Source organism: Dendropsophus ebraccatus, chromosome 11 (assembly GCF_027789765.1).
Source record: "Dendropsophus ebraccatus isolate aDenEbr1 chromosome 11, aDenEbr1.pat, whole genome shotgun sequence".
In the NCBI taxonomy this organism is placed as follows: Eukaryota; Metazoa; Chordata; class Amphibia; order Anura; family Hylidae; genus Dendropsophus; species Dendropsophus ebraccatus.
In genome coordinates, this window is record NC_091464.1 from 42,328,384 (window position 1) to 42,355,705 (window position 27,322).

At 43.3% G+C, this 27,322-nt stretch overlaps 1 protein-coding gene across 1 annotated transcript in view; it reads left to right on the forward strand.

Moving 5' to 3' along the window:
- Positions 1–648: 648 nt before the first annotated feature.
- The window catches only part of SLC13A5 (solute carrier family 13 member 5), a 67,506-nt gene continuing 40,832 nt past the window's right edge, over positions 649–27,322 (forward strand). Inside the window, exon 1 of the mRNA XM_069946094.1 lies at positions 649–1,062. Coding sequence (XP_069802195.1) covers positions 961–1,062 — 102 coding nt within the window. The 5' untranslated portion in view covers positions 649–960. The remainder of the gene's footprint in view (positions 1,063–27,322) is intronic.

Consider the following 27,322-nt stretch of genomic DNA (forward strand, 5'->3'; position numbering starts at 1 on the left):
GTGGCAAGAACCACATCTAACAATGTAGATCTGCAATGGTTTTCATCTATTCTACACTAATAGACAAAAATATAATACATTTCACACAATAATGGCTTTGTCTGAGACGTCTGAGGGGAGATTAGTAATTGAATCATAAAAAAAACTAATTCTTCATGTAAATTATCAAGAAGAATTTTTTAAAGGGAACCTGTCATCAGTTCATGCTGCCAGATCCATGCACATATAACGCATGGCCATGTCATGCACTATCCTCTACTTGGTTGGATCCTACCGATCAGCTTGTTATCCCCTATTCTGTGGATAAGGAATACTTTCATGATATGGTAATACCCCTTTAAGTATCTCTTATTTCTTTAACAAATATTCCATTATTATAATTTAATAAAAAAGTAAACTGAAGAAAAGTGGATTATAGTTATAGATGTTCTATATCCCTTTTCAATTTCAATATTATCCAGCAGGTGGAAATAGAGAGCAGACTCAGAGAATTGCATTATTTATACTGATGCAAGGTTTACTCAAGAGAGCTCCCAGCATAAAGAGTAGGAGCACAGCTTTATAGTTACATCACTATACAAATATTATACGTGCTGGCTCCAGGCTGTTTAGTATATGCCAACAGTATGCCGTGACATTTTATAGGTATCCAGCCAATGAAGCTCATGCCACCTAACCATCTGATTTCTCTTTTGCAGTTGTGATCCAGGCTGCTTGACAGGGGGACTCACTCCACCCATCATTTTGTGTAGGGAGTTTGGACTGTGACCTTGCCTTGGAAATGCAGCTTGACAGAAGATCTTACAAAACACACCTTGATAACCTCCCACTATCTACCTCTGCACTATATCAATGTGAGGAGTCCTAGGATAGTCACATCCTCAGAGAGCTTCAAGAACACTGCACCTCTGGGGTAGAGAGAGAACTCGGATTTACCCATTACATCAGCCTCTCCATAGGATGGCACCATGGGTGAAGCATCTTCTCAGCTGCAAACGGTTCTTCATCCTGTTTGGAACACCTCTACTATTGTTACCGCTACCACTTGTTATCCGCACAATGGTGGGTAAATATTACTATAAAACCTTGATATTATATATATATATATATATATATATATATATATATATATATATATATATATTATAATGCAAACTCTTCACTCCTCAAACATTCTGATACTGCAGCTCATTATAAGAATTCCTTATCCTTATTGAATGTCTGCATTGATTTATAAGGCAAATTCTTCATGGATGAATGTTAATGATATATTCTATGAGTATTGTGATGATAAAATTACTATTATAATCATAAGCATTATCATAATCATAAGTATTATGTTTACATTTTTCTACAATTTTAATATTTTCACTTTTTTTATATGTTCTGTAAAGCGGGAGGGAAAGCAGAAGACACAACTTTCTTTGTTCTGTAATAGCAGCGTCTAATATTCTCTGCTGTCCTCTATGCATGTGTCCCATCCCAGGGAATAGCTTTGAAATGCTGTTAGTGATGGTTAGTAAGTAGAGAAATGTCCCTAGTAGTGGCCCTATATCACTGCTAGTAATACTGTGCCTATGGACTCATACCCATTGCCTGAGGGCAAAAGATGAACAAGGAATGACATGAAAGAACAATAACAAGATGTCTTGTCAATCTAGGATGTTAACCAGGTGTTTTTATTGTTGCGGATCCAAAATCTAAAAGTGTGTAAACAGCTGTTACCTGGAAGTGGGAGAATACAGTATGTGTCAATGGCAGGTGCGTGTGTATATATATATATATATATATATATATATATATATATATATATATATAATGTGTTAAATACACTGCAGGGACTGTGCCAGCATGACATGTGAAGCTAGTGGAAGCAGACAAGTGATCACGCTCCTCAGTTCCTTGGGCGCCCTAGCTGTCATACATATACCAGTTAGATATTTATAGCCAATGTCAAATCAGAATAATATAAATGTTATACATGGGAAAACCCATCAATGCGTAGCTAGGAGTAAAAAAAAAACCACTCCAGCTGTTGTTACACTACAATTCCCATCATACCTGGACAGCTAAAGCTTTGGTCAGGCACGGTGGGAATTGCAGTTTTGCAATAGCTGGAAGGCAATGAGTTTGACACCCCTGCACTAGAGCCATTGATTTATGCAGTAATGGTAATATCTTACCACTTGGCATCCCTTTTTCAGGGCCACTTCTCCTTGTTGTTATCTGGTTTTCAGCATACATGAACCAGTCTGCCAGCCCTTTAACTTCTATGTACTTCCTAGCTCTTACTTCCTAAAAATGATGGATATCGCCATGATGGAACCCAGTGTGCACCATTACAACGCAGTGGTGTCCACTGGGTACATTCAACAGGTCTGCCACTGCCACAATGGCAATGTGAATCGAGCTCAAGACACTTTTTTAAGGGGTAAGAAAGCCAACCTTTCAAGGAAAATGGAGGAGATTTATCAAACATGGTGTAAAGCGAAACTGGCTCAGTTGCCCCTAGCAACCAGATTCCACCTTTCATTTTCCAAAGAGTCTGTGAGGAATGAAAGGTGGAATCTGATTGGTTGCTAGGGGCGACTGAGCCTGTTTCGCTTTACACCATGTTTGATAAATCTCCCCTAATGATTTCCAGATTTGTGTGTGAGCACTCCTGCTGGCACATAGGCATATGTTATGTGAAACTTTAGCCTCCACCTTCTCAAATCTGCTCCAAAAACTACAAAACAGGTCATGCAGGTAGATGAAGCATTAGCTAAAATTGGGGGTTTGTGCATTAAAAATACCTTTAATAACTCAGTGAAGGTGCTGAATTAGTTCAGGAAGATCACTGTGAGTGCTAAAACCATAAGGCACTGTAAACAACAATGTGTAGCATACATCTAGCCAATAAAACTGTATAAATGGTAGGGAAATAATGGGCTATATGCTGTCTATGAATCTAGATGACACTTTGTGTTGTTTGGAGCTGCAATAGGACATTGATAGAATTCTATGTGGTTCTTCTTTACTTTATTATGCCCTGCCATACTGTGGTACGTCTACTGGGCAGTGGTACCTTGGTTTAAGAGTAACTTGGATTAAGATTGGATTTGCAAGAAGAGCTCACAGTGTATCAAAATTGTAAATTGGATTAAGAGCTTTGCTTTGGTTTGAGAGTTCCCTGTACTGGGTGGAAGCAGGAGTGGGGGAGGGGCATGATCTGCACAACGAGGTCTATAGCACAGTACTCTGACCCAGGAAGTCTCCCTAACCTTCCAAATCATGGCAGATCCACTTCAGGCTGGGGCTTACATCAGGGGACAGGACTGTGGCAGTAATCTGTTCATAGTTGTAACCCCCGGACGAAGAGTGCTGCTATACTGTGTTCACATATGTCCTGCTCATTCCTTTATGTTCCCTGCAGTCTCTGTCAGCCCTTGTGTTCCCCATTCTCTCTCTTCCTGCTATAATGTGCCTGCACTCACACTCAGCCATTCACACTGCTGTATAGAGGAGTTTCTGTCACTGTCCTCCTGCACAGCTTTGTGATTCTCACATCCTGATTGGTCCATCCTGAACACACATACGTTCCCCATTGTTGCGTCATGTGACCACACAGACCTCTGACAGCAGCCCTGCTTCTCTATTCTAGCCTGTTGTCCTATGCTACTGCATTATGGGGATCTGCAGCTCCATCCTATATCTACAAACTTTTGCTGTTTCTTCAGATTTATGCACTTACTATACATTATACTCCACATGCTGGTTTCTATACTGTACAGTAACCTGATAATATCACATATTCAGCTGTTTATGATTCTTGTTTCATCTGTTCTACATGTTATTCATAATACAAAATCATTATTATTGAGGTATAGAACCAGCATAATTCGTTCCACATGTGGTGTACAATGTATACTATGTGCATACACCAGGAAACCAAGCAGCGGTTTGTAGATACAGGAAAGGGCTGTAGATCCCCATAATGCAGTAGCATAGTACAAAAGTGTAGAATAGAGAAGCTGGCCTGCTGTCAGAGATCTGTGTAGTAACATGACAGCAATGGGGAAGGGGTGTGTGTTCAGCATGGACCAATCAGGAAGTGAGAATCACAGAGCTGTGCAGGAGGACAGTGACAGAAACTTTATATTCAGCAGTGTGTATGGCTGAGTGTGAGTGCAGGCACATTATAGAAGCAGTGTGTATAGCTGAGTGTGAGTGCATGCACATTATAGCAGCAGTGTGTATAGCAGGAATGGAGAGGATGAGAAACATAAGGGCTGACAAAGACTGCAGGGAGCATGAAGAAATGAGATGGACATATGTGGGCACAGTATAGCAGCACTCTTTGTCCAGGAAGCGAGGGGTTACAGGTATTAAGTGTCCTGTCCCCTGATGTAAGCCCCAGCCTGAAGTGCATCTACTATGATTTGGAAGGTGAGGGAGATTTCCTGGGTCAGTGTACAGTGCTGTAGACCCCACTATGCAGACTATGTCTCTCCCCCACTCCCCCTCCCACTCAGTACAGGGAGCTCTTAAACCAAAGCAATGCTCTTAAACCAAGTAACTACTTTAAAAAACTGTGAGCTCTTCTTGCGAAACGCTCTTAATCCAAGTTACTCTTAAACTAAAGTACCACTATATATATATATATATATATATATATATATATATATATATATATATATAGCCCAAGAGAGCAGCACAGAGGAAGGAGTTCAACCCTGGTCTGAGGTCCAGGGTATATACATATACAGTATATATATATATATATATATATATATATATATATATATATATATATATATACACAGCAGTAATAATACTATATTGCATTATAATGAAGGCAACAGCCCACACCATCAGTGTCTGTCTACTCCCATCCGCCACCCTCTTTTATAACAATATTTTCCTGGGTTAGTCTTTTTTTAATTACACTCCCTTCTTAAAAAGAAAACACTGCACATGATTCGTAAGAGACAAGGATGTTTGTCAAATCTTTTAGGAGGAAGTGCAATGGGGCATCTGATTTATAATATCTCGTAATATGTGGGATGGCTGCCAGACCATCATCCAGTGTTTCCCATAATGGATAAAAATTATTTATTAATTTATTTTTTATTTAGAGTGTCACTGTCATTATAACTTTCAAAACCTAAGTCAACAGTAGATGTGATATAAAGCAAGTTTGCAATTTACGTTCATAATTTTCTTCAGTTATGCTGTAAAACAAAGCTGAACTTACTAGAAATCAAAGTCCAGTCTCCTGAAGCTTATTAGTCTTGTGCTGGTTGGAAAGCAGCCTTGTCCCATGCAATTTCTGCTTGAAATTCCTCTTTAGGGGTATGTGCACACTGAGCAATTCTTGAGGAATTGAAGCAGAAAATTTTCAGGCAGAATTCAAGCAGAATTTAAGCCCCCCATTGACTTCTATAGGATTCCTCTAGCAGATCTACAGCAGAAAATTCTGCTCGGAAATTCTGCAGTGTGAACAACAGAGCAGAAAACCCATTGAACACAATGGGACTTTGCTCTGCACATTTTTTACGGGAGGAATTTCAAGCTGAATTTTGAGCTGAATTTCAAGCTGAATTCCTCGCCTTTTCCTCAGTGTGCACATACCCCTAGGCAGCAAGAGAGGCGACAACTAGTGATCTGGGTGGGGAGCCGTCTGTGACTAGTCACCGCTTTTAGCCTGCCTGCACGCAGTGCGGGGATGATTGACATGCTGAGAGGCCACTGATGGGTCTCTCTACCTCTCAATCATCCCTACAGAGTGCACTGACAGGCAGAGAGCAGCGACTATTTCCCACCCAGATGACTAGTTGTCGCCCCTCTCACTGCCTTGATAAAAATACTTTTTCTCCTTACTAAAGCTACTGCTGCAGCTATGGCTGGTAAGTGTCGCAAGCTGCATAGTAGATCTATACTGGACTGCAAAGGAACCATATCAATACAATCATGTTGATTGGTTCCCTTTAAGCTTTACTTACATAAAACAAGATAACACCTGTAACTTCATTTACTTTAGCAATATAATAAAATCCACTTGCTAAAAAGACAAATTCTATTATAAAAGAAATGTATTAATAAAAAATACAAATGAATATACAAAATAGAGCCACAGGGTGGACTGACCATTCTGGCACTGCAGGGGACCCACAGCAAATTGACCAAAAAACATTGGCTATAGTTGGAAGGCAGGGGAAAGTCTACAGTGAATATCCATTAATATTTATCACATACACTACCGTTCAAAAGTTTGGGGTCACCCGAACAATTTTGTGTTTTCCATGAAAAGTTACACTTATTCACCACCATACGTTGTGAAATGAATAGAAAATAGAGTCAAGACATTGACAAGGTTAGAAATAATGATTTGTATGTGAAATAACATTGTTCTTACATCACACTTTGCTTTCGTCAAAGAATCCACCTTTTGCAGCAATTACAGCATTGCACACCTTTGGCATTCTAGCTGTTAATCTGTTGAGGTAAGCTGGAGAAATTGCACCCCACGCTTCTAGAAGCAGCTCCCACAAGTTGGATTGGTTGGATGGGCACTTCTGGCGTACCATACGGTCAAGCTGCTCCCACAACAGCTCAATGGGGTTCAGATCTGGTGACTGCGCTGGCCACTCCATTACCGATAGAATACCAGCTGCCTGCTTCTGCTGTAAATAGTTCTTGCACAATTTGGAGGTGTGTTTAGGGTCATTGTCCTGTTGTAGGATGAAATTGGCTCCAATCAAGCGCTGTCCACTGGGTATGGCATGGCGTTGCAAAATTGAGTGATAGCCTTCCTTATTCAGAATCCCTTTTACCCTGTACAAATCTCCCACCTTACCAGCACCAAAGCAACCCCAGACCATCACATTACCTCCACCATGCTTAACAGATGGCGTCAGGCATTCTTCCAGCATCTTTTCATTTGTTCTGCGTCTCACAAACATTCTTCTTTGTGATCCAAACACCTCAAACTTGGATTCATCCGTCCACAACACTTTTTTCCAGTCTTCCTCTGTCCAATGTCTGTGTTCTTTTGCCCATCTTAATCTTTTTCTTTTATTGGAAGAAAAAAATAGTAGAAAAGGTCTGCTACACCTAACCCCTACGAATGGAGTCCACCCCCTTCGAGTGCACCACTGATCCCAGCGCTCACAGGATATGAAATGAATTGGATATGTGCTAATGTAGAGGGCTCTCTAGAAGCGGGTGATGTGTTACAAACACTGTGGAGGCATATAATTGTGTAAGCTATACATCAACATTTATTGAAATATATAACATAATTGATAATCAATCGTCACTATAAAAAACCTTGTATGGGTATGACTAATAATAAAAGAAATCTAGATGCGTAGGAAATATAAAATAGTTGTGTATAGATACCTAACTAATGTAGAGATAAGAAAGATAATAGAATAAAATAAAATAAAATCTATATGATAAAATAAGTGTGTATAGGGAGCCTAGTGAAGTTGCCTGCGCCGGGCCCAGCGCAGGCAGCTCACCCAGATGTGTATGGCAGTAGTCCCGAATCAGGAGATCTAGCTTGAGCTTATATCGCTGGATGGCCGTTGGAGTGATTGTATTCGTATCCTGGTGAGACAGCTTGCTATTTGAGTTGTACACTTTGGGTGAGATAAGATGATATTAGAAGAAAAATGGTGGAATATCCACCTCTCACCCTATCGGCGGTAGTTCCCACGGTCCGGTATAGTATTGCAGCGACAGTCCGTGTTCCAGTCAATGCGGCTACTTTGCGATCTGTGCAGTTAAGGTCTAATGCAGCACGGTGAGCTGTCTCCTGTTGTTTGCGGCGTCCGCATGCATCTGAGCGCGCGCTCTGGCTAACTGCTTAGGTTCGATCAGCTTAGGTTCGATCAGCTTAGGTTCGGGACAGGGGCGTAACTAGAAATGGCTGGGCCCCATAGCAAACTTTTGATTGGGGCCCCAACCCCCTCAATCGACCACTACGCCATAAACACACTCAGCTCTACACAGGTTCTGTACACCATATAAATTACAGTACAGTTATATTAAGTGACTCACAGGGGACGTCTTCTCTGATCGGAGTTCTTTCCTTTTCATCTTCTCCATCCGTCCTGGGCCATTATGAGAACTTCTCCGAGTCACGAATCCACAGAATCTGCCAGACAGACATATTAGACTCCTCACTCTGGCACCAACCTCATCTCTATACACACTGCACATCTGTACTGTCCCCTTTACACCCTCATTTAGTGGGTAGCCTGACTCTATGTGACCTCCTAATAATATATGCCCCCCTCTGTGTATTCCCTCTCCCCCTAATTTGCCCCCCCCCCAAATAGATGGCCCCTCTCCCCCCATGTTGCCCTCCTTATAGATGGCCCCCCTCTCCCCCCACCCTCCCTTATAGATGGCCTCCTCTCCCCCTCCATATAGATGGCCTCCTCTACCCCCTCCCTTACAGATGGCCTCCTCTCCCCCCTCCCTTATAGATGGTCCCCTTTCCCCCCACCCTCCCTTATGGATGGTCCCCTCTCCCCCCCACCCTCCCTTATAGATGGCCCCCTCTCTCCCCACCCTCCCTTATAGATGGTCCCCTTCCCCCTCCCTTATAGATGGTCCCCTTCCCCCCTACCCTCATAGATGCCCCCTCTTTCCCCCTACCCTCATAGATGCCCCCTCTTTCCCCCTACCCTCATAGATGCCCCCCTCCTTCCCCCCACCCTCATAGATGCCCCCTCTTTCCCCCTACCCTCATAGATGCCCCCCTCTTTCCCCCCACCCTCATAGATGCCCCCCTCTTTCCCCCCCACCCTCATAGATGCCCCCCTTTTTCCCCCCCACCCTCATAGATGGCCCCCTTTCCCCCCCCCCCCCCTCATAGATGCCCCCCTCTTTCCCCCCCACCCTCATAGATGCCCCCCTCTTTCCCCCCCACCCTCATAGATGCCCCCCTCTTTCCCCCCCACCCTCATAGATGCCCCCCTTTCCCCCCCCCACCCTCATAGATGCCCCCCTCTTTCCCCCCCCCACCCTCATAGATGCCCCCCTCTTTCCCCCCACCCTCATAGATGCCCCCCTCTTTCCCCCCCCCCACCCTCATAGATGCCCCCTCTTTCCCCCCCCACCCTCATAGATTGCCCCCCTCTTTCCCCTTCCACCCTCATAGATTGCCCCCCTCTTTCCCCCCCACCCTCATAGATTGCCCCCCTCTTCCCTTCCACCCTCATAGATTGCCCCCCTCTTTCCCCCCACCCTCATAGATTGCCCCCCTCTTTCCCCCCCCACCCTCATAGATTGCCCCCCTCTTTCCCCCCCCACCCTCATAGATTGCCCCCCTCTTTCCCCCCCCACCCTCATAGATTGCCCCCTCTTCCCCCCCCTCATAGATTGCCCCCCTCTTTCCCCCCACCCTCATAGATTGCCCCCCTCTTTCCCCCCACCCTCATAGATTGCCCCCCTCCTTTCCCCCCACCCTCATAGATGCCCCCATCCTTCCCCCCCACCCTGCAGGCTGATAAAAAAAACAAAACTTAACTCACCTGACAACACGTTCCCTTGTTGATCCTCACTTCTCCTGGTCTGTCCTCGGCTGCTGCGCGGCTGCCGGGGGTGTCGCGTCTTATCCCCGGCAGCGCTCGCATCCCAGAGCTCCCTGCGCGCCGGAACCGGAAGTCAGGGCCCAAGGCGCGCAGGGAGTTCTGGGATGCGCGGCTGCCGGGGATAAGACGCGACACCCCCGGCAGCCGCGCAGCAGCCGGGGGAAGACGGAGCCTTGATCGGGAGGGCCCCGCGGGCCCCCCTTGTGGCCACTGCCTGGACCCCAAACAGCTGTAGCACCCGGGAGGCCTGCTCGGCCGCCGGGTGCTACAGGCTATGTAAGCTCCGGGGGCCCGCGCCACGGGCCCCCGATACGGCGGGGCCCCGATACGGCGGGGCCCCGTAGCGGCCGCTACGGCTGCTACGGCGGTAGTTCCGCCAGTGGTTCGGGATATACTCCAAAAACAGTAGATGTTAAAAAAGGCTCTGTTATCTTTGGTTCTTGAACGCGTTTCAGGAGGTCTGCTTGCTCCTTTCCTCAGCAAAGAACTTTAGATAACACTGGTGCAACCATATCCATTTGGACTTTATATCCGTTCTAAATCCATCTACAAGACCCGTAGTGGATCATTCCGGATGATTTTGCCTTGTGTGAATTCTATAGGTCCAGTTGTCCAATGTGGTTTCTCTCCTGTGTGAGTTCACATTCAAATAGATCGATTTTCCAGTGTGGCTTCTCTCCTGTGTAGATTCTGGTTTTTATATAAAACAGGATAGTAATATTGTTGATCAATATACATTATGAGCTAAGTGGGTTGGTTCCACTATGACTGCTAGGACTGGATCCAGTTTGTGTATCTTTGAATGGCATAAGTTCATATCAGCTTGTGCATACATGCACATACATAAACATATATGTATACAAATAAATATAGAGTAATAAATAAATAAACACACACGTAGATACATGTAGGAAAAGTAAGTAAGTGAATGAGTAGATGGATCTTAATAGAGCAACGGGGTTCACACAAGGTGGTTTAAATACTGGTGGAACAGTATTTGTGTATACATCAAAACGAATAGATAAATGAATACGCCCGCGTGCACATATAAACATATAAATAAATAGATGGATAAATAACTAAATAGATCTTGACGGGGCGACGGGAGTCACCAAGGGGCGGTCCAGGCACTGATGGAAACAGTCTGGCACTGTACCGCCCGTCGGTAATGCTCCCGACGTACATCTGTTTGAGAGATATGGGGTGTAGCAGCAGATACTTCTGTATTGTGCGTTCTGCCTCTCAAAAATACATAATTCACATCTTATATATGTGCACTGTCACATAGGACTGGACCCAGTTTGTGTGTCTTTGAATGACATAAGTTCATATCAGCTTGTACATATATGTGTAACTGAACATATATGTTTATAGATGTGTATAAATAGATATAGACACAGGGTAATATATGTATATGAATGTATATAAATAGATATAAAGTAATAGATAAATAAATAAATACACACGTAGGTATATGTAGGAAAAAATTGGGAGAATAAATAAATGAATGAATAGGTGGATCATAATAGAACGGCAAGAGTCCCAGAAAGCGGTTTAAGTACTAGTGGGACAGTCCGGTACTGTATATATATATACATCTAAACGAATAAATAAATGAATACGCCCGCGTGCACATATAAAGACATAGGTAAATAGATGGATAAATAACTAAATGAATCTTAATGGGGCGACGGGAGTCACCAAGGGGCGGTCCAGGCACTGATGGAAACAGTCTGGCACTGTACCGTCCGTCGGTAATACTTTTCTTTTATTGGCCAGTCTCAGATATGGCTTTTTCTTTGTCACTCTGCCCTGAAGCCCAAAATCCCACAGCCGCCTCTTCACTGTAGATGTTGACACTGGTGTTTTGCGGGTACTATTTAATGAAGATGCCAGTTAGGGATCTGTTTCTCAAACTAGAGACTCTAATGTGCTTATCTTCTTGCTTAGTTGTGCAAGGCGGCCTCCCACTTCTTTTTCTACTCTGGTTAGAGCCTGTTTGTGCTGTCCTCTGAAGGGAGTAGTACACACCGTTGTAGGAAATCTTCAATTTCTTAGCAATTTCTCACATGGAATAGCCTTCATTTCTAAGAACAAGAATAGACTGTCGAGTTTCAGATGAAAGTTCTCTTTTTCTGGCCATTTTGAGCGTTTAATTGACCCCACAAATGTGATGCTCCAGAAACACAATCTGCTCAAAGGAAGGTCAGTTTTGTAGCTTCTTTAACGAGCTAGACTGTTTTCAGATGTGAACATGATTGCACAAGGGTTTTCCAATCATCAATTAGCCTTCTGAGCCAATGAGCAAACACATTGTACCATTAGAACACTGGAGTGGTAGTTGCTGGAAATGGGCCTCTTTACACCTATGTAGATATTGCACCAAAAACAAGACATTTGCAGCTAGAATAGTAATTTACCACATTAGCAATGTATAGAGTGTATTTGTTTAAAGTTAGATCTAGTTTAAAGTTATCTTCATTGAAAAGTACAGTGCTTTTCTTTCAAAATTAAGGACATTTCAATGTGACCCCAAACTTTTGAACAATAGTGTATGTATTGTATTGCTGCTAAATATCAAATTGGAGAGAATATGACAGCTCAGACCCCTACCAAACACTAGAGTGGTGATGGGAAGGATTTGCATGGAGTAGAAGTTTAGCATGGCAGCTCTCACTCCATGCAAATATATGGGAGATAAAAAATAATTTACTCATCCAATAATTGGCACCTACTTTATACCAAGGATAGTTCTTGTCATCTAACCTCAACTACTGTATATTGGAAGATGTCAGCTAGACGGTTGCTTTGGGTTTCACTTTATGCCATTAATTGTCTGTGATTCATTGCTGACACGTAAGAAAACGAGACGTCCTGAACGAATGAAAAGTGAATGTTATGTTCTGTTCATTGCTGAATAAACAATAGGCTTTATCCTGCCAATTCAAACGTACTACGTACATAGCAAAGGGTAGGCTGATCTTTGTTTTTCATACAAACTTATTCTGTTGTTTAGCAATCCCTTCTGTGAATAAGTCATAAATTCTTTGGAGCCATAGCTGTACATTCTCTGTCTATGTACCTGCTATAAAGTTTACTTTTGGTGGCCAATAAGTTTAAAGCAATCAATACAGGCTAACAATACAACCACTCATAGAAGTCAATAAGAGCTCAGCTTTTACTTTTCGACAATTTCACATCTTTATTAAATATTTCTTAAAATTACTTGATGACATTAAGGAAAAGGAGAGAGCATCACCAGATACAGAAGTCACACTGGTTACTAAACTTGGATGAAAAGATATATAGGGAGTGTGCAGCTGGCACCATTAGGGTACTGTATGGCATGCACCCTTTTGAAAGGCACTGTAAAACTAGCACTGTGGGGGCACTGGGTGGCGTGTACAGTTATTTGGGGGCAATCTGTGACTGACACTGTTGCAGGGCTTTGTGTGACTGGCACTACTTTGAGACACTTTATGGGACTTAAGGGTGCGTTTACACGTAACGGATTTCTCGCTGTAAATTTGCAGTGAGATCCGCTGCTGATCCCTTCCCTGTACACTTAAGGACAGACAAACTCGCAGCGGGATGGACATCCCGCTGTATGTCCACACCCTGCCCCTTTAAGCCCCCACCATCGCCTGCTCCCTGCTCCGGCTTGCTTCGGGGTTCCCGGCATCTTCACGTCCCGCTCAGCCAATCAGTGCGACGTATAAATCAGGGGATGTATATGCTCCGGTGGCAGGGGGGGGGGGTAACTGTAGTGGTGTCCCGTCCCTGTCACTGACTGGCAGAATGGGGCATCCGTGTCGTTAGGTAGTGGGGAGCTCAGAAGACAGTAGGCGGGGTCCAGGAGCGGGGTGTGTGGGCACCTGGACAGGTGACTATAACTTGTTTTGTTTTTTTTCCCCCACCCCCTTGCCCATAATAGTTCTTTCTTTCCCCACCAGACTTCACCTTTATTTTAGGGTCACCTAAACATAGTGGAAAGGGCATTCAATTATGTGTTAGATGTTATTTTACATTGTTTTAAAGAAGTCAACAGTCACCCCCTGATTGATTTTGCGGATAAACAATGGATGAATATCAATGAAAGCATTCAGAACATACCTTTTGTTGCTTGTGTATATGCCTCATTGTGCTGTATATCTTTCCCTTTGCGTAATCAGTGACCCACATTATGAATACAATACAGTGAGGTGTAGCAGTGCCACCAGTGCGGTAGATGGTCAGGGGTGACAGATTCATTTTACTTAGGAAGTTTGCATAGTTATTCATATTAATGGGCAGCAAGCTGGCAACAAACTAAGCTCTACAGAAAGTGAAGACTAGTTCCTTGTTCCTTGTTTGTGTCAGGAAGAGATTGTCTAAAACAGTAATTGTTATCAATATGTTATGTAACATAACCTCAAGAATTTGTCTATACATTACTTTGTCCCTTGTTCAACTTTGTCCCTCTTCGACCTTGTGGCTAAATGAGCAATAATCCTTTGTGAAATCCGCTGATTTATGAGCAGCCCAATGACTACACTGTAGGTTGGGTGTGTAGAAGACGAATACGGAGCATATGGGGCAGCATAAAGGGAGAAAGACACGGGTGACGTTTGACGGACAACACTGAGTGGCATCTCATGCACTACTCAAGCCAACAGCTTGTGGTTAACTTTCTGTCACGCTGCAATCACAGCCCACTCTGTAGCTGAAAGGACACATTTTGTGCTCCTAACTCTTCCCTCCATTTCTGCTCCTAACTCTTCCCTCCATTTCTGCTCCTAACTCTTCCCTCCATTTCTGATCCTAACTCTTCCTCCATGTGTGTGCTCCTAAACTCTTCCCTCCATGTGTGTGCTCCTAACTCTTCCCTCCATGTATGTGCTCCTAACTCTTCCCTCCATTTCTGCTCCTAACTCTTCCCTCCATGAGTGTGCTCCTAACTCTTCCCTCCATGTGTGTGCTCCTAACTCTTCCCTCCATGTATGTGCTCCTAACTCTTCCCTCCATGTGTGTGCTCCTAACTCTTCCCTCCATGTATGTGCTCCTAACTCTTCCCTCCATTTCTGATCCTAACTCTTCCTCCATGTGTGTGCTCCTAAACTCTTCCCTCCATGTGTGTGCTCCTAACTCTTCCCTCCATGTATGTGCTCCTAACTCTTCCCTCCATTTCTGCTCCTAACTCTTCCCTCCATTTGTGCTCCTAACTCTTCCCTCCATGTGTGTGCTCCTAACTCTTCCCTCCATGTGTGTGCTCCTAACTCTTCCCTCCATGTGTGTGCTCCTAACTCTTCCCTCCCCAGGAATGGACTATAAACAGGGGACAGTTAATAAAGGAAAGACTGAGATTTCTCCTCTTTTCAAATCCATTCCTGTCTTTGGCTTAAAAAAATCTGTCAGATAATCTGTTGGTGTAATAGGGCCCTTACCTTTATTTGGGATGGTGGCACAAAACTACTGCTGCCAAAGCTATGAGGTCTACACATTCTGCAAATAGCATGGCAAGTGTGTAGTGATTTCCTAGAAAAAACGGCCTGGGAACAAATAGTCACCGGTATGACCAAAAATATTCAACGTGACAATTTACTTTTATATACAGTAATGTACAGGCACAACCAGCACACAAATAACAGCAGTCATCTTCTGTAAGGGAAGACAAAAGTTACACTCACTTTACACACAAAAAAGAGAGCTTTCATATATACAATGCCATGGACACTTCTTACACTAAATCCAACATTTTCTTGTAGTGTCTTTAAAGGGTTTATGCAGCACAATTCTTTTGCTTTCAAATCACCTGGTTTAGAAAAGTTATATAGATTTGTAATTTGCTTCTATTTAAAAAAAATCTCAAGTCTTCCCATAATTATCAGCTCCTGTATGTCCTGCAGGATATATTGTTTTCTTTCCAGTCTGACACAGTGCTCTCTGCTGACATCTCTGTCCGAGACAGGAACTGTCCAGAGGAGCGGCAAATTCCCATAGAAAACCTCTCGTGCTCTGGACAGTTCCTGTCTCGGACAGAGATGTCAGCAGAGAGCACTGTGTCAGACTGAAAAGAAAACAATATTTCCTGCAGGACATACACCAGGCCATGAAAGAAGTGCGGCCTTCCTATGTATCTTACATGAAGCCCATCTGATACTGGAAATTGATTAAAGGGAACCATTCATCCCGTGGCCCCCGGCAGAAACTGACATACAGTGACATAAAGGTCAATATACTTACCACATCGCTCCCAGTCCCGTCCCGAATCCCGTTGTTGACACGGAGAAATCGAAGATTCTTCTTCTTGCGCCCATTATGGTAATGAGCGCTGCCGGGTCCGAAGTCCAGCCTTCTCCCCGCCTCCGACACTTGATTGACGCCGGGTCCTCTTCCTCCTCGTCTTCTTTCTTCTCGCCGGATCCCGCGCAGGCGCATTGACAGTCGTTTTTCGGCGCATGCGCAGTTCACAATTGAAGCCGCTCCGCAGCTTCACTGTTTACTGCGCGTGCGCCAATTGTCTCGAACACGTATCCTGTTTACCGAGCAGGCGCAGAAGCGGTGACGAGACCATCGCAACGGCGCCTGCGCGGGAATTCGTCAGAAGACTGAAGACGTCAATCAAGTTCCAGGAGGCGTGGATGGGCGGCGACGAGAAGAGGACCTCATGAATAAGTTGGACTCGTCCGTCGTTTCCTATGGACGTTGGACTCATCTCAGCTCATTACCATAATGGGCGGGAGAAGAAGAATCAGCGATTTCTCCGTGTCAACAACGGGATCCGGGACGGGACTGGGAGCGATGTGGTAAGTATATTGACCTTTATGTCACTGTATGTCAATTTCTGCCGGGGGCCACGGGGTGAATGGTTCCCTTTAAGATCACAAACCTTTCAAGTTTATGCAAAAGAAATAATACATGGAATTTTTATTTATGTTTAAAAGGAATGAAGGGATTACGTATTTTGTTTGTAACCAACATTTTTTTAGCTATATAGGCATTGCAGCAGTAACAGTATTTTCATGGCCTCCTTGCTCAACGCCCAATCTTAAGGGTCCTATTACACGGAGCGATTTTTGAAAATTAACGACTAACGATAAACGATTGCAAATGAGATTAGCGAACAATTAACAGTAATTTAAGGTTTAGATCTAAATCAATTATCAACGACATATGGACGATTTTTTGATCGTTGCCTGCAATTACACAGAATGATTATCGTTTAAATTCGAACTATATAACGATTTTTTGCACGATAATCGTCCCGTGTAATAGGGTCCTTACCCTGTGTGTCTTAAGGTTATGGGGTTTCTTAAATGACCAGACCTACTGTGACAGGCCTGTATCAGTTTCAGAGCAGAAGGACCATATTTGTAGGCAAGTTGTAGCAATTAACTTTAACTTACTGTGTTCAGCAGTGGAAAATATGTTATTGTGAAGAATAAAAAAAATATTAGTTTAAAGGGAATCTTTCAGCTGACATTCATGTTTCAAACTACTGACATTGTTAGATAGGTGTTATTCAGGGAGACACACTGTAAGGGCTGTATTATATCTCATAATCTATAGGAGAAAGTGAGTGCCAACCTTTCAAATCAGCGCTTGCTTCCTCCTCGTTTCCAGCCTGATGTTTGTGCCTTTACACCCAACGATATCAAGCTATTTTATTATACAGTAAGAAGAGTCAAAGAGGCTTTTCCAAGCTGAAGCGCAGCAAGCCTTAAAAACCTCCTCTCCCCGCCCCCATGCCTGACCCTGCGTGGGACTCAGCTTTCAAGTGTCAATCATGTAGGGTGGGGAGAGAGAGGAGACTCTTTGCTCCAAAGAATAAAAGCATTTTTCTACATCATGGAAGCACAGCTGGATGTATGAAAGGTATCAAGTGTCTCCTTGTCCTAAGAGCTATCTAACAGTAGTTTAAGGGTATAAACCCACACACCATATACGCAGCAAATACGCAGCAAATACGCAGCAGATGTGATGGTGAAGATTTGATGCTGTGTTCAGTTATTTAGATCTAATCTACTGCGTATTTGCTGCGTATTTGCTGCATATCGCAGTAGTAAATACGCTGTATATACGGTGTGTGGGTTTGTACCCTAAAACGTGAATTAAAGCTGACAGATTCAAGAACGCCCTCTAGAACACTCTGAGTTTTAATAAGTTTAATTTTGCTAAGTAGGTTCACACTGCATTTTTGCTGCCCGTTTAACAGATCTGTTTTTAAATGTTTAAGTTTGATCCTTTTTTTTTTTAATAATATAAGTTAATGGAAAACAGATCCTGACTAGAGATGAGTGAACCGGGTTCGGGTTCGAGTCCATCCGAACCGGAACGATCGGCATTTGATTAGTGGCGGCTGCTGAACTTGGATAAAGCTCTAAGGTTGTCTGTAAAACATGGATACAGCCAATGACTATATCCATGTTTTCCACATAGCCTTAGGGCTTTATCCAACTTCAGGAGCCACCGCTAATCAAATGCCGAAAGTTCGGGTTCGGATCGACTCGAGCATGCTCCAGGTTCGCTCATCTCTAATCCTGACAGATGGCATACAACTGCTCAGGGGCGGGCTGGGCCGGGGGGCAGGGTGGCATCTGCCCCCCAGGCCGGCCTTCCCCAGGACATTACAGGGCTGCTCTGAGGCTGCTTACCGCCCCAGCGCTCTCATCTCTGCCTGTGCTGCAGGGCTGGTCTGTGATGCCAGTGGCAGCTGAAGCTGCTCCCCGCCCCATTAAGCCCCGCCCCCTGTGGACCGTCCCATGTTCCTCCTGGCCCGGGATTTCCTGTATTACACAGTGTGGAGAGGAGGAGGCTGGGCTGGCTGCTAACCTCCAGCTCCAGGCTCCTGCTTCCTGACCATCCCCCTCGTGTCCTGCTCTCTGCTCAGCAGCTATAAATGCAGGTACTTCGGGTTGTAGATAGGAGGGAGGTCGGGACAGAGAGGAGAGGGCTGTCTGCTGAGCTGGGCTGACAGAGGCAAACACACACACACTAGCATCTGTTCCCCCAACCCCTTGTAGCTGCTGCCCTTTACCCCCTATAGCTGCACCATCTTCCACAGGCTGCATTGCCCCTCTGCACCTGTAGTTGATATGTACCTCCTAAGGCTGCTGTGTGAGCCTTACCCCCAGACTGCAGCCCCTTCAGGCTGCTGTGCCCCTCCCCCCCCCCCCTTCAGGCTGCTGTGCCCCTCCCCCCCCCCCTTTTCAGGCTGCTGTGCCCCCACCCCCTTTTCAGGCTGCTGTGCCCCTCCCCCCCTTCAGGCTACTTTGCCCCCCCCCCCCTTTCAGGCTGCTTTGCCCCCCCCCACACACACACACACTTCAGACTGCTGTGCCCCCACACACAGAATGATACACATTCATAGAGAACAATATACGGTCATACAGAACCATACAGAACAACACGCACCCATCCAGAACAACATGCACCCATACAGAACAACACACATCCATACAGAACAACACGCACCCATACAGAAAAACACGCACCCATCCAGAACAACACGCACCCATACAGAAAAACACGCGCCCATACATAACAATATACACCCATACAGAATATACACCCATAAAGAACCATACAGAACAATATACACCCATACAGAACAATATACACCCATACAGAACCATACAGTGCAATATACACCCATACAGTACAATATACACCCATACAGAACAATACGAACCCATACAGAACAATATACACTCATACAGAACAATATACACCAATACAGAACAATATACACCTATACAGAACAATATACTCCCATACAGAACAATTTACACTGATACAGAACCATAAAGTACAATATACACCCATACAGAACAATATACACCCATACAGAACAATACGCACCCATACAGAACCATACAGAACAATATACACCAATACAAAACAATATACACCTATACAAAACCATACAGAACAATACCCACCCATACAGAACCATACAGTACAATATACACCCATACAGAACAATATACACCCATACAGAACCATACAGTAAAATATACACCCATACAGAACAATATAAACCCATACAGAACAATATACACCCATACAGAACCATACAGTGCAACATACACCCATGCAGAACAATATGCACTCATACAGAACAATATACACCCATACAGAACAATACACACCCATACAGAACCATAAAGTACAATATACACCCATACAGAACCATACAGTACAATATACACCTATACAGAACAATATACACCCATACAGAACCATACAGTATAATATACACCCATACAAAACCATACAGTACAATATACACCCATAAAGAAACATAAAGTGCAATATACACCCATACAGAACAATATACACCCATACAGAACAATATACACCCATACAGAACCATACAGTGCAATATACACCCATACAGAACAATACGCACTCATACAGAACAATATACACCCATACAGAACAATATAAACCCATACAGAACAATATACACCCATACAGAACCATACAGTGCAATATACACCCATACAGAACAATACGCACTCATACAGAACAATATACACCCATGCAGAACAATATAAACCCATACAGAACAATATACACCCATACAGAACAATACACACCCATACAGAACCATACAGTACAATATAAACCCATACAGAACCATACAGTGCAGTATACACCCATACAGAACAATATACACCCATACAGAACCATACAGTGCAATATACACCCATACAGAACCATACAAAACAATATACACCTATACAGAACCATACAGTACAATATACACCCATACAGAACCATACAAAACAATATACACCCATACAGAACAATGCGCACTCATACAGAACCATACAGTACAATATACACCTATACAGAACCATACAGAACAATATACACTCATACAGAACAATGCGCACTCATACAGAACAATATACACCCATACAGAACAATATACACCTATACAGAACCATACAGTACCATATACACTCATACAGAACAATGCGCACTCATACAGAACAATATACACCCATACAGAACAATATACACCTATACAGAACCATACAGTAGAATATACACCCATACAGAACCATACAGTACAATATACACCTATACAGAACCATACAGAACAATATACACCCATACAGAACCATACAGTGCAATATACACCCATACAGAACCATACAAAACAATATACACCCATACAGAACAATGCGCACTCATACAGAACCATACAGTACAATATACACCTATACAGAACCATACAGAACAATATACACTCATACAGAACAATGCGCACTCATACAGAACAATATACACCCATACAGAACAATATACACCTATACAGAACCATACAGTACAATATACACTCATACAGAACAATGCGCACTCATACAGAACAATATACACCCATACAGAACAATATACACCTATACAGAACCATACAGTAGAATATACACCCATACAGAACCATACAGTACAATATACACCTATACAGAACCATACAGAACAATATACACCCATACAGAACCATACAGTGCAATATACACCCATACAGAACAATATACACCCATACAGAACAATATACACCCATACAGACCCATACAGTGTAATATACACCCATACAGAACCATACAGTGCAATATACACCCATACAGAACAATACGCACTCATACAGAACAATATACACCCATACAGAACAATATACACCTATACAGAACCATACAGTACAATATACACTCATACAGAACAATGCGCACTCATACAGAACAATATACACCCATACAGAACAATATACACCTATACAGAACCATACATTAGAATATACACCCATACAGAACCATACAGTACAATATACACCTATACAGAACCATACAGAACAATATACACCCATACAGAACCATACAGTGCAATATACACCCATACAGAACAATATACACCCATACAGAACAATATACACCCATACAGAACAATATACACCCATACAGAACCATACAGTGCAATATACACCCATACAGAACAATATACACCCATACAGAACAATATACACCCATACAGACCCATACAGTGTAATATACACCCATACAGAACCATACAGTGCAATATACACCCATACAGAACAATACACACTCATACAGAACAATATACACCCATACAGACCCATACAGTACAATATTACCCATAGAGAACCATACAGTGCAATATACACCCATACAGAACAATGCGCACTCATACAGAACAATACGCACCCATACAGAACAATATACACCCATACAGAACAATACAGTGCAATATACACTCATACAGAACAATACGCACATTTTGTTGGGTATTTTGGAGCATATTGTATAGTAGTCAGTATGTTGGAGGTCACCCAGCTTTCCCAGCATCTTGTAGTCAGTAAAATGGAGGTCACCCAGCTTCCCCAATATCTTTCACTCAGTAAAATATGGTCACCCAGCTTTCCCACCATTTTATACTCAGTAAGATGGAGGTCACCCAGCTTTCCCACCATCTTATACTCAGTGGCTGGTAGCCTCCGGGAGCTGCAAATACTGTGCAGCTGAAAACCATATCATCACAATTGTGCTAATTGGTTCCCTTTAAGGAGCACTCCAGCCCTTACCTATTATTACCCTCCCCACATCAGTGCAGGGACGGTAGATGGCACCCCGGACCTGTACTTCTGCCAGCGGCGATGTTCCAACAGTTCGAGTAACGTCTTCATCCCTTCTGGTCATTTGTGACAGGGAACTCCTACTGCTCTGTGTGAAGGGGCCAGAAGTCACCTTGTCAATGTAAGTCTATGGGATGGTTCCGTGTCAGTGCTGAGCCGTCCCATATACTTATACAGTAAAGAGATCCCCGACCCCGTCACAGCAAACAGTAGAAATTCCCTGTTTACAAATGACTGGAAGGGCTGAATGTGTTATCCGAAGTGTGAGAACAGTGCTACTGGAGAAAGTATTGGAGTGGGTGGCATCTACCTTCCCTGCACTGATGTGGGGAGCGTAATAAGTGAGGGCCTAGAGTGGTCCTTGAAGGATGGGCCGCTAGCCGGCTACTCATGGGCCAGTGCTGTGTGCTTGCCCCCCAGGCTAAAATTTGCCAGCCAGCCCCTGCAACTGCTTCTGCTTTTTCATTTGTTTTTTTCCATAAAGAAGATACGTAAAAAATGGACAGCAGAAAAGCAGTGTGGCCTTAGCCTAAAAACAGTGCCACACCTGTCCTCAGGTTGTGTGTGGACAGCAATGATGTTATTTTTAGTCCTGGATAAACCCTTTATCTGTAAGCGGAATAGAAATCCTGCTGTCATTGTGTTAAGTTTGCTGTTGCAGCATCAAGGAAGCCACCAGCTAATCCTATACTATGATAAAATAACTAGATATCATTTCCCATTAGTCATTTCATGTAATAACATGCTTTGAGCGTTCAGAGGAGAAGATGTGATCTGTATCCACCTGACTCTTATTGTGATTCCTTTCATCTGGATTTCCGCAGTCAGAGAAGCCAGCTCTATAGAATGCCCATTCACAGTTTTTGGAAAGGTTTCAAACCTTGAGTAAATAAACATGATGTATCTGGACAAGGGCCCCACAAAAGCCCTAGAATAACTCATGTGGTTTGGGCCAGGAGTACACACAGAGCCTTACAGTTACTTCTCCCCCTGCGTGATGCTCTAAGTACTGAGTCGTATAGCACCTCAGATGCACCACTCACTTTAAGGCGTCACACATGCTTTCATTTGCAGTCTTAGAGCCCGTTTGTCCTGCACTGGCCAAGAAGAACATTTAAGGCACAGTTAATCCATTTTAGCAAAGAGCTGTATTCTCACAGAGAAACTCAGATATGATGCAGAACTGTTCTTTCTATGTTCTACAAATAGTCAAATAGTCTTACTGCTATTAGGTTGTCTTATTTGGGATCACTAAGCTAACAATATCATATATATATATATATATAGAGAGAGAGAGAGAGAGAGAGAGAGAGTTTCAAATGGATAATATGACTAACTTATAAGCAACTAGCAATGTAAATCTTTATAGAATTCAGTTATGAAACCAATGTGCAGCCATTCACACCCACAATTATGAAAATATACAAAATGTAATGTATACTTTTTTCCCATTAAAGGACAACTCCGGCGGGACCCCCCCCCAAAAAAAAACAGACACACACAGACACCATTCTCACCATCCCTCCGGTGACGATCGCCACTCTATTCGCCCGCCATCCGCCTCACCGTCACCTGCGTCCGCCATCCAGCGATGTCTCTTGCTTCCGGGTCCATGAGAGAGAAAAGGCTGCCAGTGCGCTTGCACACCGGCAGCCTTTTCATTGGTTGGAGCGCATCACATGGCTTCCAGCAAGCTCAGCCAATCAGGGCTGAGCAAGCTGGAAGCCATGTGATGCGCTCCAGCCAATGAAAAGGCTGCTGGTGCGCATGTGCACCAGCAGCCTTTTCTCTCCCATTCACTCTCAATAAAGATGCCGAAGAGGAAGAAGACCCGGACCGCCCCCCAGCTCTGACGTCACCCGACACCAGAGAAGAAGACCGTGACGACCGTAATAGGTAATGTATACATTCTTTAACTTCCGGGGTGGGGGGTCGGGGGTCAGAAAGTGGGGGAAGGGGGCCAGACCGGGTATTTAACCACATTACAAAGTTATATAACTTTGTAATGTGTGTTAAATAAGCCAAAAAATGTTTTCGCCGGAGTTGTCCTTTAAGTGTAGGGCATTAAAGGGGTTATCCGGCATTTAAAAACTTCTTCTATGTTGCTGCCCTTACATAAAACATGACAAGATCTTATTCTTACCTCTGCACACTCCCCCAGTGTCCTCCTGCGGTGTCTCCGTGTCCCCCACTGACCTCAGTTGCCTCCACTTTCGAAATGAACTCTTATCGGCATTGACGGCCCGCTCAGCCAATCATTGACTGAGACGGGACAGCTCTGTGGGCAGTGATAGGCTGAGTGGGCTGTCACTCCCGCCATGAGTTCCTTTTGAGGTCAGTGGAGGACCCAGAGACACCACAGGAGGACCCTGGGGGAGTCTGGAGAGGAAAGGATAAGATGTTTATGTTGGATAAGTGCTGGATAACCCCTTAATAAGGTGTATATATGCCAATGACTACTCCCTTTCTCTTTGCTGTTGCTGGGTTAGGGTACGTTCACACGTACCAGATCTGCAGCAGAAAATTCGTCAATAGTCATTGGCAGCAGATTTTATTTAAATAACTAAACACAGCATCAAATCTGCTTCGGATCTGCTGCGGATCCTGTACGTGTGAACACACCCTTAAGATAGCGTATGTAATAAATTATGTGCTTCATTCAAAAATGTTGCACAAAACAGTAGACGTGTGGAAGTGATTGTATCATTGGACATTGCATGCTGCATTTAGACAAGAGGTCAAGAGCACTGGCAACACAACTGTAAATTTTGGCATAAGGAAATAATCTGCCCCTACTGTAGAAATAGCAAATTAAAATACTGGAGAGAGACCAACATTTTATGTGTGTCGCCAGTGGGGCATCGGATCAATAGCTGGCAGACAGCATCTATGTTCTCCATTCAAAAAGATGAAAGTCTTAATCCACACTACATTGAAGTAGATGCCAGAAATCAGCTCCACTGCAATCACAGTCAATTTAAGTTTAAAGTGGAATCCTTAAATGGAATATGTCCTCAGAAAATTACATAGTTACATCATGTTTTATTATAAACCTATTTATTTAAACTTTTTTTTTAAATTCTTTTCTGTTACCATCCATATTTGTACATTGTTCACTAAAGCAGAGAAAAAGGCAGACAACTCTTGTGTTCTGCAGTTTGTCAGCTTTGCAGTGTAGACTGTAACAAGATAAGCAGAGTCATCTCATGAACACTGGAGGATGAAGGATGTACTGACAGCTTTGCTGTACCGCTTAAGGGCATTCTGTTTAATGAATTTAAGGGGTACTCTGGTGATTTATTTTTTTCAAAACAACTGGTGTCAGAAAGTTAGCCATGACTAAGAGTGCGATGCGCATTTGAAACGCATTGGCGCTAATGGGGGGTGATGTTGCTTTGTGTGCACTGTAGTGGTTGAAGAAAATACAGTTTTCACCGCAGGCTGGACTCGTCTGTTTGTGTCAGAAAGTTATACAGATGTGTACTTCTACTTAAAAAACTCAAGTGTTCCATTCCATTCCCTGCAGGAAGTGGTGTATTTTTTCCAGTCTGACACGATGCTCTCTGCTGCCACCTATGTCCGTGACTAGAACTGTTCAAAGCAGAAGTAAATTCCCATTTTAAAAAAAAAACCTCATTCTCTGGTCAGTTCCTGACAGGGACAGAGGTGGCAGAATTCCCAGGACAGACCTCAGTAAACTTATTATTTGCCCTAGAAGTTTAGCTAGGGTTCAAGAATTAGGGTTCTCTATGCATGGGCAAAACTTTTGTTATTTTCGTTCCCACCGTGTTATAAAAGCTGACTAGAGCTATTATTTTTGGCTTCCCTTAGCTTCTATGGGTCCTTGAACTGACTCACACCTACAGTATAAGTAAATAGCCACTTATTTAAGGAGCCTTTACATAACTCGATTACTGGATTACTTATGCCGCCCTCTAACTTAATCATTGTGGGCTGAACATGTTAATACCAGGTGATATGCGGCTAATGATGATTTTGTGGTCTGTATAAACAGCCAGATCAGCTGACAAAGGAGCGTTTACTTGTTTGCTGGCTGATGGGCGGTATTTTTAGGTGTCCCAATTATAAGATATATAAGTTCCTACAAACATTCATTATTCAATGGGTTGGCACTCAGCACCAAATATACCTCTGTAGAGTCCAGTAGGCCGCCATCTTTAATGCTTAATTACCCCAAAGTGTCACAACTTATTAATCGGTGTTGATCCTCAGACAGCTAAAGCGTCCCGCTGAAGCATACACAGCTTGCAGATCCCGGGTATCAGTAACAGGATTACTTAATTAAGGCCTCATTCACACGTTCAGTAATTTTTCTGAACCGCAAAACCTTCCACTATTTTTACTCCATTGTCCATATAAATTTATCCGTATTTGCATCCGTATTTGTATCCATTTCCGTAAAATGTGAATAGTACTAGTTTCCATAGATTTGATCCGTGTTTTTTTACGAACGTCACGGATGTAACGTAAAAAATATGGATCTCATAGACTTCTATTGGTAATCTGTACCGCATTGACAATCCGCACAGGAGCATGTCCTTATTTTTTTACGGAACGGAATACGGATGAATATTAAAACGGACTGTATGAATAGCCCAATAGAAATCAATGTGCTCTAAGTTGAACCGTGATTACGGATCCGAAATTACGGACAACTCTACTGAACATGTGAATAAGGCCTTCGTTTTCTCTATTGTATGGGCTGTTTAGTGGATGGAAAGTTCTGACTAACGGTTTAACTGTACAATATCTAGTCTGCATTCAGTTTTTTTTTAATTTGTAGCTATGTGAAATCAGAGGGAAAGTCCTATGAAGATCATGTGGTGAGGACTATATTTCAGACAAGGAGAACATAAAGCAAAGCAAACAGTACCTAACAGGATCGCTACAATACAAGCAGCCACTTACCAGCTTATTACCAGGTTACATCTGATTTAATAGGACTTTTGCTCCTCTTTTCCTTTCTAAGTTGCCCCATCTTCCATGCTGACTTGTTTTATATCTGCTGTCAGTGTTTGCCTGACATGGTGTCCTTATCTCTAACTACTCTTTACATTCACAAAGAGAGATGTCAGAA